Raw genomic sequence first — 15,398 nt, forward strand, 5'->3', positions numbered from 1 at the left:
AATCTGACTTCAATTGTTTTTTGGAAAACGCTCAGGTGTGTAATGCTAAATTAGACATTTTTCAAAATTTTATTTGTACTGTAATAGTGTCAGGTAGTCACCCTGATCTTTAACTTATTGTCTTTTAGTAAGACTTTTAATGCCATCTACTCTAGTAGACTTTTGTTGAAATGTTGGAATTATTCCTTTAAAAAGGATGGCTTGGCAAATTCATCTAACATTCTCAAAGGGAAACTTTGATGTAAATAAATTTTGTTTGCGAGCTCTGTAAAAAAAGTATCTTCCAAAAGAGATGATAACGACACAGTTGGAATATATCAAGAAAAAACAAATCAAACTCTTTAGAGTGAAGTAGCTGCTTATGGAAAATCTTGCATAAAATGTTTCATTTTGAAGAAGAAATAAAGTTTGCCGTGAAGACTTTTTTTTGCATAATATTGGGTAATTGCATAAAAAAGGCAACAGTTTATCGTTTATCAGGTCAAACAAGAAAGCCGGAACTGAGGGAGATATTCTAATGTAATCCCGAATCCAGCTTATATGTTTTGAGTTAATTCCTCATGAGCTTTTTGAAGAGAATCGACAATATCCTTGCAAGAGCATAAATAATATTAAGCATTCAACATCAAAGAAGAAAATAGATGAGAGAAAACTAGCTTCGAGTTTTGTAGTGGATGTCTGATTCGTCATGAAACCATCTATTGAGGCTGGTTTATCACAAATAGATGCATTCGAACATATAAGTACCGTAAGTTCTAGCTTTCTTGAAATGAAATATTGCCGACTGTTATTTTCAATTGTATACATTGAATGTTTGAACTGTGGTGTAACCAATCATTGAAGACACTTTTGGAGTATATTAAAATAGTAAGTTGGAGAAGAATATTAAAATAGAAGGTTGGAGAAGAGAAAATATTTCAGCTCTCCTGGATCCGTTATCCTTCTGATTAACTTTACGTTTATTACGCAGAGCTATGTTGATTGTTACGGCAGATTGTGCGTTTATGTTCGCTATTTGACCTTTGGAATTAAGTTATATTATTCTATTAAGTCCCGTATATTATGAATGCATTACATGGAACACAAATCAACAGCAATAATATAGTTTTTTCTGGTTATGGAACTGAAACTCTGTTGGCTAATTCCGCATATTCCATTCAGAACTATGTTATTAAGTATGGGCACTGTTTGTTCTGAGCTCTGTGGTTTATCTAATGAAAGAACGGTAAGGTTTGATCCTATCGTCCAAAGACTCTCTTACACGATTTCAGTCACTCCTTCAACTCCAGGGACATTTCATGGGATTTTCTTTACAAAGGTAATTATTAACATTTATCATGGTCAGGGACAAAATTAGTGGTTTGCCATAGCAAAAGCCCTCCCCTCATCGAACCCTTAGAATCAGTTCCCATTGTTTGGATGTAAGCACGTTTTAATCAATGTTTTAGACTTGGATCACCACATTTAAAAGAAGTTCCGGGAAAGAATTCGCTTTCGTAGATTTGCCAATCCGTTATTCTTTTTAGTTTCATTTTGGTTCTACTTTTTTGAATATGCTCTTCATTTTCATTCAATCAGTCCAGCTTGTGCAAGAAAAATCGATTAATCCTCACACAGCTTCTATCTTTGAAGCTTTGAAAAAAGCTGGGTCATTCATCAGTAAGTTTGTAAATCGGTGTCCATATGCAAATCTATTTAGACTCATTTCCCCAATGCACGTTCCTGAAGAAACATCTACATCCAATCAGCTTCTTTTCAGCACACAGTACAGTGATTGGCTGAGACGATTTTCAGCAAAACATCCATGTATATAGACCCATAGTTCTGTCTTGGCTTGTAAGTTAGTTGAATAAAGAGGCTTCTTCGTTTCATATCATCATTTGTGTTTAGTTGTGCTCTCATGCAAGCCTGGCTCTATGTGCATGTGACTGCCGCTTAAACTTGATTAAAGACTGGAAAGTTGTGCCCAAGGGTGTACCTATTAGATCTTGTCCATCCAAAACTTGAAAATTTACTATTATAATACAAAACTCTTGGTTGCACATATTCCCCCTTTTGAGAAGGTACTAATGACAGTTTTGATAATTTCAAAAAATTTAGACTAATTTCCTCTAGTTAAACTCCTTAAGCAATTTGGAAACGTTTGATTAGAATGAAATGATTTGCAGAATCTCAAAATTGAAAGACTTTAAAAATCATTTTCGCAAATCTGTGTCAGTTTTGTTCCAAACAAGGATTAAATCAGTGAGCACATATTAGCATGACAATAGCTGCTATTTTGTTTTTTAAATCATTTTTTTTTTTGGTTTTGATATTTTGTTTTTTTGCTAAAAATGAGTTTTATAAATCGGTTCTTAATGTCGTGATTTTACTATCTATCCTACTGACCTGCAGCCCAAGTAACTTAAGGAGCGAAAAAGAGATCTTTAAGTGTAACTTGACAATGCTGAGACGTGGTGACGAATGTGGTCGAAACGTGTCACTGTCATTGCAACAAAGTAATTACTTGGTCTCGCTATATTTGGCCAGTGTGCCAGCATACTGTAAAGAATTTAAAACTTTATCAAACGTCCCAACGTTTGGAACCACCGATCTCCAGGACAAAAACAAATATATCGAGTGGGAATCGAAAGCTAGCCGTCCGCGTGGTAGGCTAGTATTTTACCACTGATCCCGCAAAGGTTGAATGTAAAATGTTTTGTATAAATATTCCTTGGATTTTGGCTTTTTTTTCCGTCAGGGAAAGGGGAATGGGAACAACCTATAATCAAAATTGTAATATCCACGGTCTGTATCCTGGACTCTGGTACGTGTGGACCACATTCGCCATCCTGAGAGACATAAGACCATTTGACCAAAATGAAAGGACGAATGTAATACTTTTGCAATTTTAAGACAGAATGGAAATAGTGTTTGTAAGGTTTCTCGACGCTCTGTGAACAAGTTGCCCCTGCAAGCATGACTAATAAATGAAGATTCACTATAGAAATCTTTCTTCTATATGAAAAAAGTTAGAGATACTCCATTTTGCTGTGGGTACGGTGGTATGATCAACGGAAGCTTGTAAAGATGTGTAATGTTTTGAGTGGAAGGGGTGGAGTGAAATCCAGCTGACCTTGTGGCAGCCGTGACGGTAGTATGTTTTTAAATATTTGCTTGTTACTCTTTCGGCTAAAAATTATCAGTTTAGAAATTATTCAAGACCTATCTATGAGGAGAATCATCAAAGAGGATCATCAAAATCAGGATCATGAAAATCATCAAAGAGGATTTTCATTTCGAACATTTTCACTTATTAGTGACATTAGAGGATTTTCATTTCGAACATTTTCACTTAATAGTGACATTTTGCGGTGGCAGGGTGTTTTTTTAACCTTTAAAAAAGTTTGGAACTATAGGAAGCTAAGTCAGCAAACCAAGGTTAGAATATTGGAAGCTACAGTGATGACCGTGGTCAAATATGGTTCTAAAGCATGGGCACTCTGAAAACTTGATGAAGATTTGCTATATGTTTTCCAGAGAGATTGCCTACGGATTATTCTAGATGCCCAGCTGACTGTATTTCTAACAGCAGACTGTACGAAAAGTGTCGTTCAATCCCACTTTTTAGGGCTATAAATTAGGGAAAGGTTAAGATGGCTAGGGGGCGTTCTGCTGATGAAGGATAACAGATTGCTGAAGACTATCCTTTTCAGCCAACCGGCTAGGGCTAAACAGAAAGCAGGTCGTCCGTGGTTGGGGTGGTAGGAAGTCACAAAGAAAGACTTAAGGGAAATGCAAACTTTCTGGGAGGGTGTAAAGAGGTAGAATATATTGGGATGGTGAAGGAGTGTTCATACTTGTGTTGGCCTCAGGTGACTTGGTGCTGTGGTGATTTGTTCGTAGTAGTAGTAATAGTAGTAGTGACATTTTGCGGCCATTGCGTTCGAATCAGAAGTCGAAAATGTCAGCTTTTCAGCATGGAGGAAAACGATGATTTTTTGCCATAAAAATCTTCTTAAGCGCGTTAAAGTGCTGGCACAAAAATTAGATCAATCGTAATTAATGTGATTGGGAACATTAAAAGTATTAGAAGGTATGTTTCTTGAAAAGTTTCTTCGCCATCTGTCTGTATCGGAATTGTCGATAGGAAACCCGATATTTGCTTAAGAAAATATTTTAGTTCTCGACACCAAGTAACTAGAAAAAAATTGAGTGTGAGATGCACAAATATTCATCACACTTCAAGAGTGTTTTACAAAAAGAATGTCACTATTAAATTCATTCACAAAAATGTTGCAACTGAAAATGCAACTACCTAGGGGTATCCTATTGCACTTGAAATAACAATCTTTCTTTGCGCCAGGGTGAGATATAAATCCCCAATTGTTTGACATCTTTACATGAAAACAAGTTTTATTGTAAGACTTGTTTATTTTGAAAAACTATTGAATACATCATAATGGTTTTACTTGTGTCTTCATCTTCTTATTTTCTTTAATTATCCTATGTCACTATTATACATTAACCTTGGGCTCTTAACCAGAGAGGAGGGATCATATGGTATGGTTATTTGAGTTGTTGTTAGGCCCTGCAATTCATTATACTCATGATGATTTTGAAAGGCTCATTGATGATTAACCCGGTGATATTTATTCTGAAGTTCTCGTTACTGTAAACTGGGCATGTTGTGACCATACTGGACACTTTTTTGACTTTGTTGGACCTCACTGGAGGTGTCAGACCCCGGTAGAAAAATAATCAGGCGTATAATAACCTGAAGTCTAAAACATTTTTAAATTTTTGAATCATAACACTGAAAAAGGCTTCTCTTTTCTTTTAGCTTCAGCTTTATTTTTTATGCACGATAAAATTTTTCCAATATTTTTTTTCCGCTTATGCCATTCATCATATTTCAATGTTTGTGTATTCTTGGCCCCAAACAATAAATGTTCTTATGTTTTGTTTTTTTTTTACTTTCTTCTTGCATCTCATCTTATGTTTGCATGGCTTTTTTTCAGAATTTGGATGTGAATACGGATGAAAATGTATTCGATGAAGAAGAAATGGTAGTTAAAGTAAGTAAAAATTGTTGTTGTTTTTTATTGGCCATCGGTTATAAATGCCCTCAAGAAAAATGATGCCCTCAAGACATTTTATGATACCCTAATTGATTTAAAATTCGTTAGCCAAGTTTCAAACTAGTTCAGTGGATCGCACTTCTCATGTAGCGGTTATCAGAGGTATGAACTGAATTCAAACACTGGGAGTTGAGGACCTCCATGTTGTTGTTGTTGTTGAGCAAAGAAGCTGAACATTATAGAAGGGTATGGTACCTTAATTTATTGAAGTAAAAGAATTAAATTAAAATTAAAGAAATAAAACGGTTAAGGGGGATTATCTTTGCCATGTAAGATTTCCATGTAAGATATGGAATGCGATCGGTGTATGTTATTTAGATTTAATCCTACATTCAAGAACAGAATAGCACTATATTTTTTTCGGACATTTTGCCAAACTGATAATTTTTTAAAGTGACCTGTTTCAAACTCGCAATTATGTCGACATTGATTGGAAACCAACTGATTATCATTGCCTAAAACTCAGTTCAAGACGAAGCTGCGTATTTTCGCTCACATATGTATAATGTTTGTTATTGATATTGTGTAACAAGGGCGCATCCAGGATTTTCTTGGGAAGGGGTAGGGGCCATTTTAGGGAGGAGGTGAAAAAAACTAAAAAATGCATTAAAACCATGTTTAATATGCATTTTGTTACTTTTTTACGAGTAGCACTAAAATTTTGGAGGAGGGGCTCAAACCCGGTAACCCCCCTCTCTGATGGCCTTGGTGTGTATTAGGTTTTATCCAACGTTTAATATAGCTTATTGCAGTCAATTTCAATTGATTTTCATGACTGGTGCCCAATGAAATGTATTTTATTTTAAAGAAATTAGTTTCAAGAACATTTAAGAACAGAATAGCACTATTTGTTATTGTTCGGACATTTTGCCAAACTAATAATTTTTTAAAGTGACCTATTTCAAACTCGCAATTATGTCGACATTGATTGGAAACCAACTGATTATCATTGCCTAAAATGCAGTTCAAGACGAAGCTGCGTATTTTCGCTCACATATGTATAATCCCTTTGTTATTGATATTGTGTAACAAGGGCGCATCCAGGATTTTTTCGGGGAGGGGTGGGGGCCATTTTAGGGAGGAGGTGAATAAAAAAAACTAAAAAATGCATTAAAACCATGTTTAATATGCATTTTGTTACTTTTGTACAAGTAGCACTAAAAATTTGGAGGAGGGGTTCAAACCCGGTAACCCCCTCTTGGACGGCCTTGATGTGTAATAGGTTTTATCCAACGTTTAATATAGTTTATTGCAGTCGATTTCAATTGATTGTCATGACTGGTGCCCAATGAAAAGTGTTTTATTTTAAAGAAATTAGTTTTCATTGGCTGTCAGCTACAAAAATCAGTTGTAATTAGCTCAGTGTGTGTGTCCATTGGAGGAGAAGTATTGAGCCCTCTAGAAAGAATAGTGGGAAAAATAGAAGGAAAATCAAAAAACTAAATTTGCCACATTTCCAATATTTGTGCTTCCTACATTTTTGGATATATCAAAATAATTACATGCGTACGAATTGTTCGTGGAAGGGCTGTATTTCAGGGATGTGGGCTAAACATGAAAAGAGGCAAAGAAAAAGCGCATGACACAACTAAAACGTGTAAATGATCACAAATATTTTATCATAGCGAAGAGTGCTAGCTTAGACCCCCTTATATAGGAATCCTCTGACCATCCCTTTAGCAATGTTCATTTGTATTCCCGTGATTATCAGCGACAAGGTCCTTGCAGGGTCAAAAAAATATTCAATTACTAAATCTCCACGAGAAAACTTTAGAAACGAATGCTGAGTAATTTATTTTTCCTTTTGTTTACTTAGTACGAATTAGAAAGTTGAAATTTTTTTTCTGTTTTTCTCTCAGGTGGTAAATTGTAAACACTGCAAGAAAATATACTTGAATAGACTGTTGTAATTCGACCTTCTACGGAAGAGGACTTGAAAAGCATGTAATTAATTTACGAGATTATTTATGGATAGGCGCGCACTTGTCGCTTCTGGTTTTGCCTTGAATTTTGGCAACGAATCTGGACGCCTCTTAAAACGCAGCTTGTTCAAGAGCTCCTTTTTGCACTTCACTGTAAATCGGGATGCTGCGCTCTCACCATTTCTTACTTGAGTGATTTCTTCTCAGATTTGTGGTTTGTGTCTTTTCGGCAGTTGTGTTTGTGACTGGTCTTAGATTTAGCTTTGGATCAGATTTATTCAGTTTTTTTTTACTGTTTTCATAAGACAATCGAACGGTTTATCAATTTTTGTATGTCATCGTTCGAAAGAAATTTGAAACTAGTATCAATTGATAGCAGGTTCCGCGTGGTCCGAAAAGTAGGAACACTTTGCCTCGCCGTTTATTGAAGCGATAATCAAGCAGTTGATCGATTTTTGGTTGTTGTGCGTCAGATGAAATGAAAGTGATTTGAAACAAGTGTTGTTTAATATTACTTTCTGAAAAGTTTGAGTGCTTAGCCTCTCCGTTTACTAAGTAACAACGATTTTCAAGAATTTGTAAATCCAGCAGAAGATATTTTGTCTCATTTTACGCTTAACAGGCTGGAAAAAGGCTGATCCGAATAAATAATCACCTAGGATTAGGGTGAGCTCTTGGACGTCTTTAGTTCTTGATTATAGAAATTAAAGAGGTAATAGTAATCCGAAGCTGCAGTGATTAGTACAGTCAAGTAGGATTACGTATCCTCACTGCCTATTGGCTAACAGAATTTCCGTTGATTATTCGATCAAAACTAACTGTAATATTCAAGCGAAATACTACTCTTGTCACATTTCCTCTATAAAAAGAAGAATAACTCAGAATGAAGCCGGATAAGTAAATTTGTTTGAGGTAAACAACAGGTCTAAACGTTTGAATAAGAGGAATTTTAAAAAACAAACAAAATTAAATAAAATATATCTAATATATGTATAGCTGCATTCAGTTAAAATAACCGTTAATTTGAATTGGGATATGCTGAACAGGGATATTTTAGGTCCCTAAATTGAGCAGCATATTGTTGATTGTAAGTACAATTTTAGTAGTTTTTTATGAAATAAACACATGCCTACCTACCTACGTACCTCTGAAATTGAGACAGTGTCTTCAGTTATTTATTCTTGAAACTTGGTGTACAAATAGTGATGGTGGGTGAAATGAATGGTGACTAGAGATTGCCTTTTATACATTTATGCCTTGCGCTTCAAAGTATTTCATAATAAGCTGCTTTAAAGTATTTATCTTCAGTTCGAAATTAGAAGCACTAGTGAATTGCTGGGTTTCCATATCGTCATCACGGATGTATATTTTAATGTTGTCGAAGTTATATTTGAATTAAATCAAATTTTGATTAAGATCAAACTGGGATACCTTTTTACTGATAAAATTTGATTTGTGAATGTGAATATCATTTCCTGTGAAAGGAAGACTAATTGTTTCGAATTTAATGTGCTATGACAAGTGATTTTATTTATCCGAGAGTTTTGCTGAAATATTTAACGACTTTTCACTAATTTCAACAAAATGAAAGGAAAAATTATCTTAAAACGCTTAAATATCCAGGTAAGAAAATTAGTTCCATTCGTATTATTTTTCTCGCTTGTAGGCTTTGGTAACGCAGGAATCAGAGGGAGGGGGGTTCTCTGTTGAATTTTCAAGAGATAATTTCAATATAGCCTACAATTTCAACAATATGGATATTCAGTGAGAATCTTTCTCAAAATGGAAAGATTAAATGAAAGGGGAGCTCCTTGAAATGAAAGGAAAGGGAATTTTCCCTTTTAATGAAAGGGAAGCTTCTACTGAAACTTGTACTTATTCAAGCTAATAATAATTTCTTTATGGTGCATGAAACTCATAGTCATCTAATATTTTTTTTTCTTTTACATCCATTGGGAATATCGTTTCACACGCGAACCAACAACGGAGCTGCGGTTATTTGATTTTTTTTTTTTTTTTTTTTTTTTTTTTTTTTTTTTTTTTTTTTTTTTTTTTTTTTTTTTTTTTTTTACAAAAATGAATGGATGAGGAACCAGGCTTTGCAAACGCAAGTTAGAGTGGTTCAGAAATTTTCCTTCTTTGTGATGAAAGTTCTTAAGCCGAACTGGCCAGACATGACAATAAACAATCAAGAGAGATAAAACTCTACAAAAAGAAAACTTAAAACGAGACGACGGCCAGTAGAATTAAAAGACTAAAATAACGCGGATATTTCGCCTGTATAAAACAAGGCGTCTTCAGCACAAGATAGAAATAATTAACTAAGTTTCAATTTTCATAAATTTTTCCTCAGTTGCTCTTTGATTCTCATTGAAGTAACTCGCATAGCTGCTTTTCCCTACGTGGATAAGTAGCGACAATTGTATTTATTATATTTGGTGATGGTTTTTATTTGTTTTTAGATTAGTTTTCTTTTAATTTTCTATCTTGTGCTGAAGACGCCTTGTTTTATACAGGCGAAATATCCGCGTTATTTTAGTCTTTTAATTCTACTGGCCGTCGTCTCGTTTTAAGTTTTCTTTTTGTAGAGTTTTATCTCTCTTGATTGTTTATTTTCTTTGTGATTTTTTTTTTGAAATATTTGGACATTTTTTTTTTCTGTGTAGGCTATAAAGGTGCCAATTTCTCATTTCCTCAGACTTTATTAATCCTTTCTAAATTTTGAAAATACATTTTATTGGTATTTTCATTTAAGAAAAATAGATAAAATACAAAATTGTCCCCCTCCCCCTGGATATTCTTTCTTCACTTAGAAAAAATGGAAAAAATCCTTGTCTTTTCCTTCTCTGTGCATTTTTTGAAATAGTGTCCCTTGTATAAGCTCCTTACAGCTTATTGGTTTTCAATACACGAAACTTAATAAGGGGCGATATCGACTCGACTTTAAAGTCAAGTCGAGCAAAATTTGAACTCGAGTAATTTCTCTAGAGGTCTGTTGCATAATCTTTCCATGATATTTTCGTTTATCAACAGAAAAAGTGCGAATAAGTCTGTCTGGCTGGTTAATAAGAATTTTAACCTCCTGAAATTTCAACCCGGTGTCACTATCTTGAAATAATAAAGATACAAATAAAGTGTGGGATTCGTTGGATAAGCTCCTCTGCTCCCCTTGTATAAGCTCCTTACAGCTTATTGGTTTTCAATAAACGAAACTTAATAAGGGGCGATATCGACTCGAATTTATAGTCAAGTCGAGCAAAATTTGAACTCGAGTGATTTCTCTATGAGGTCTGTTGCATAATCTTTCCATGACATTTTCGTTTATCAACAGAAAAAATGCGAATAAGTCTGTCTGGCTGGTTAATAAATATTTTAACCTCCTGAAATTTCAACCCGGTGTCGCTATCTTGAAATAATAAAGATGCAAATAAAGTGTGGGATTTGTTGGATCGATGAGTATAAAAGAAGTTGCTTCTAGAAATACAAATACTTGTTCTTTGCCTTGAAAATTGTGCCAAATAAGCCCCAAGGAAACGAGTTTTTTAAACTCTGACTTTGAATAAACTAAAAGCATGTACATAGAATCGATTGCTTTTGACACTTCATCAGCTGAACAAGGAACTTAAGAATATTTAGATTTGTAATGATATAATTTCTACTTATTTAGTGCATGTACTAGGACCTCATTTGACGAAGTATTTTCAGTTTATGAAATATATAATTTGAGGGTCTGATTGTAATGAAGTCCCCGTAGAAAAATGCCATGATTTGAAGATGTTGCTTTTGTTTACGGCAAACGTTCGTCTCCATTAACGCTTTGGACTTCGTCCTTTACACTTAATTAAATAAAAAAAGTTTTTTTTTAACTGCAAGTAAGGAGCGACATTAAAACTTAAAACGAACAGAAATTATTCCATTTATGAAATGGGTTATCTCCTCCTCCACGCCTCGCTCTTCACGCTAAAGTTTGACTCTTTGTCACAACTCTACTTTTTAAAACAATGTAAACTTTAGCGTAAAGAGCGAGCCGTTGAGGAGAGGACAACCCCTTTCCTATACGGAAAGTTTCTGTTCGTTTTAAGTTTTAATGTCGGTCCTTGCTTGCAGTTTGAAAAACTTGTTTTTTTTATTTAATTTCTGAACGGTTTTTAGTTAATATATGTTTTGATTTTGGCTCACCACACATGAATAATTAAAACGAAATTTGCATATTGATTTTTTTTTGGCTAAATGGCTTTCTCATAGTTTTGATCGGACGATTTTGATTGTCAGTACCTCGCTTTTTGCACTAAAGCTTCAATTTGGTCCCAATTCTTTAAGAATGACCCCTGATGAATCAAAAAGGCTGTAGAATAAATTGTTGAAATTACTAAAAATACTTCAGTGTAAAGAGTGAGGTATTGTGGAGGGACGAGCTCCCTTATATACGCAATAATTTCAGTTCGTTTTAGGTTCTATTGCTGCTCCTTATTGCTGCTCCTTATAATTGCTGCACCTGAAAAAAACTTTTTATTTATTTTCTAATTTTTTTAAATAATGCTAGAAAATCCTGCCGCCCCTTCATGGAATATTCGTCTCTCATGATAAATTGCTCTATGTAAAGATCCTCCCACATAACTCCCTCCCCCAACTCACTCACCCCCCGCCAACGTGAAAAAGTCCCCTGAAAACGTATGTACACTTCCCAGTAACCATTACTATATGTAAACAGTGGTCAAAGTTTTTAACTTGCAGCCCCTCCCCCGGGGACTGTGGGGGATTAAGTCGTCCCGAAAGACATAATTATTAGGTTTTTCGACTATGCTAAACAAAATGGCTATCTCAAGATTTTGATTCAGTGACTTTGGGAAAAAATGAGCTTGGGATGTGGCCTAGGTGCCCTTCAAATTTTTGATCACTTAAAAAGGGCACTAGAACTTTTAATTTCCGTTAGAGTGAGTCCTCTCGTGACATTCTAGGACCACTGGGTCGATATGATTACCCCTGAAAAAAAAACGCGCATCCGTGATCTGTCTACTGGAAAAAAAAATACAAAATTCCACATTTTTGTAGATTTTCCCAAAAGAGAAAATGTTTGAAAATTTGAGACGCTCTTATAGACAAATTCTAAAAGGTACAAAATTATTCACCCGAAACTCTATAGCAGCTATTTTAGTTAAAGATTTTTGCAAAAACCTAATAAACATTCAATCAAACATTTTGGATGAATCTCTGAACTTATCCGAAATTTAAATCGCAATCCAACAGTTTAATTCTTAAGCAGAAAAACTTCTTTGTTTTTGTGTTGTTTTTTAATATTCCTTACGCTAAACAATATATTTTTACTTCAAAAAAAACTTTTCAAAAAAACTAAAGAGCTGTAAAGCGCCAGTCACGCTCTGGCTGAAAAAAAAAATTGAGTGAAATTCTGATAAACTATTTCGGGGGAAATTTTTCCTATTACTTCTTATGTTCCTTGGCGATTTTGGATGTTGTTGCTCTTATAAAAAGGGATTTTAAGTTCAGTAATACGACGAGTGCTTAAAATTTAAGGAATTTCTCATTTGCGAAAGCCTGACACTGCTTGCCAAAATGTCATTTCTTTAGTGTTCATAAAGTAATTTAGGAAAAAAGCCAAATTGGCAAAGAAACCGTGACGATTTCAATAACATTTCTGGCAACTTTATACTGCTAGACACACTTCAATCCCTTGCTTTATTCCATGATTTGTTTTGTTTTTTGCTTTACAATCCTTCATTCCTTACATAATTTTTGAATGTAGAACTGAAAATCTCTTAAAAGAAGAGAGAAGAAAAACGAGAATGGGTTTTGTAAGGCCAACGAAAATACTGGATGCAGCCAAGCCGATATTTCGAGAAGACAACTCATTTTTGTGCAATATTAGATAATGTCAAAAAAAAAGAATCAAGTTCACATTTTCTGAGCGAAAAAGCGAACGCTTTAAATGACAAAATAAAAAAAAACAACATAACAGGTAACATAAGAAATAAACGAATTAAAAACAACAAACCCAAATAAAAAAAAATATCTTTATGTTAAATATCTTAGAATTCGTTATTAGATACATCAGCAGTAGAACTCAGCAAAAAAAAGAAAAAAAGAAAAAAAAAAGTTAGAAAGGTAAATTAATAATAAGAATTGGCCAATCTGGGCTACAAATATTTAGGGTCAAAACTATTCTTTGTTTTAAAACCATTAAATAGCAACATAGCAACTTTAGTGAATATCCAATATCGTTTTCCAGATATGTAGTTACCGTGTTTGTCTTTTGGAATTATATATTCAATATTAAACTCATGGTTTGTAACACGTGACTTCGAAAACCCTCAAATAATGACATAACGAGAATTGAATCAAATGTCATTTTGTTATCAGGATATAAGATTTATGTAGTAGAAATATGAAACTGTGATTAGAAATTGTGTAAAAACTTAGATGACATTTTTAAAAGGTGTAGGCTGCATAGTGCGATATTTTTGGAGGAGCTCTTATATTGCACAAGCCATTTTGAAACCTGGGCTTCTCGAGGTTTGGTTTTGGTATTCAACTGCCCAATCTCCGACTTCCCAATGCAGTAGGCTACACACATCAATCCAACCTCTGCTGGAGTTCATTCTAACAACAGCAAACAATCGGGAAGATTGGAGGCTCGGAGCCATATAGTGTCCTTTGCTTTAGTTCAACATCCCCCTTAACATTCCCTGAAAGTTTCACATTAATACCCTTAGCCTATTCGTACAGACCGAAATCAAACATTCCCCCTTTCTCAACACTAGTATATAAATACTTGACAAATTGCATAATTTGTAATCGTTCCCCGGGGCTGTTGGGCCATAGAGGAGGCATAGGTATTAGACCTTTTTACTATTTCAAACAAAATGGCTTTTTCGAAATTTCGATTAGGGTTACGGGGAGATCAAAGAAGGGTAAGGTAAGCCGAGCCGTTCCTTAGATATTGCTGATACTCCCTTTGGACAACCAGCATGCATACAGTGTGTTTTAATTTTGTTCCACCTCCTCCTTAGCATCTTTTGAAAGTTTCACCTTAATACCCTAAGCCTTTTTGAAGAGGCAGGATAAAAAAATCCCCATTTTCTCAATAACAGGCCTTATATGTAAACAATGGGCGACTTGCATAGCTCACAGCCCTAGCCCCAATGGGGTATATGTCACAGTTATTTGACCTTAAGACTATTTTGAACAAAATGGCTATCTTCAAAATTTTTCGGGTCTCTGTGGGGAAGGGCAGCTAAAAAGGGCGTGCAGAGGGGGGTCTCGCTGCCCTCCAATCACACCTTTGGTCTCAAAAAGGGCACTAGAAGCTTTAATTTACAGTCAAATTATTCCCTTCTGAGGTTTCTACGACACCCCTTCTGCAAGAAGTATATCTGAAAAAAAAATAGATCAAACAGTTCGTGGTAACGAATTGTAGTAAGGAGCGACCCGGCTCAATAGTAAACGAAACTCTAAAAAACGGAATTTCGATACTAATAGATACATAAAAAAAATCGGATTTTTTTGCTGATTTTAAATATATAAGTTTGATCAAATTTAATCTTACTCATCAAAAGTTACGAGCCTGAGAAAATTTGCCTTATTTTGGAAATAGGGGGAAACATCCCCTAAAAGTCATTGGATCTTAACACACCATCGCATACAGCGTATCAGAGAACCCTACTGTGGAAGTTTCAAGTTCCTATCTATAAAAATGTGGAACTTCGTATTTTTTTGCCTGAAGACCGATCACGGGTGCGTTTTTATTTGTTTGTTTGCTTGTTTTTTTTCCTGGGGTGATCGTATCTGCGTGGCTACGTGGGAGGATCTTCCCTCGGAGGAATTTATCATGGGAGAAGAGAAATTCCATGAAGAGGCCGCAGGATTTTCTAGCATTATTAAAAAAAAAAAAACAATGAAAAATCATGAAAAAGTATTTTCAACTGAAAGTAAGGACCAGGATTAAAACTTAAAACTAACAGAGATTATTACGCATATGGGGGGGGGGGCTCATTTCCTCCTTTATACCTCGCTCTTTACACTAAAGTATTTTTAGTAATTTCGACTATTTATTCTACAGCCTTTGTGATTCAGGGGTCATTCTTAAAAAAATGGAACAAGATTAAAGCTTTAGTGTAAAGGGCGAGGTATTAACGAGGGAGCACACCCCCTCATATACATAATAAAAATATACGAATATAGAAGTTCGTTACGTAAGTTAATTCGTAAGTTGTGTATATTTTTTAATAATAAAAACGTTCGTTAAAAATTAAAAATTCTAGTTTCCTTTTTAAGTGACTGAAAAATTGGAGGGCAACTAGACCTCCTCCCCCACCCCTTTTTCTCAAAATTGTCTGATCAG

General features: G+C 34.8%; 1 protein-coding gene across 9 annotated transcripts in view; it reads left to right on the top strand.

The window, feature by feature from the left end:
* The window catches only part of LOC136037117 (disks large 1 tumor suppressor protein-like), a 328,881-nt gene that overhangs the window by 150,132 nt on the left and 163,351 nt on the right, over positions 1–15,398 (top strand). For 6 of the 9 annotated variants that reach the window (XM_065719595.1, XM_065719596.1, XM_065719588.1 and 3 more), the window contains one exon: positions 5,001–5,057. The exons of the other annotated variants lie outside the window; for them this stretch is intronic. In XM_065719595.1, coding sequence (XP_065575667.1) covers positions 5,001–5,057 — 57 coding nt within the window. The remainder of the gene's footprint in view (positions 1–5,000; positions 5,058–15,398) is intronic. 9 annotated transcript variants of the gene reach the window in all.

Source organism: Artemia franciscana, chromosome 16 (genome assembly GCF_032884065.1).
Source record: "Artemia franciscana chromosome 16, ASM3288406v1, whole genome shotgun sequence".
NCBI lineage: Eukaryota > Metazoa > Arthropoda > Branchiopoda > Anostraca > Artemiidae > Artemia > Artemia franciscana.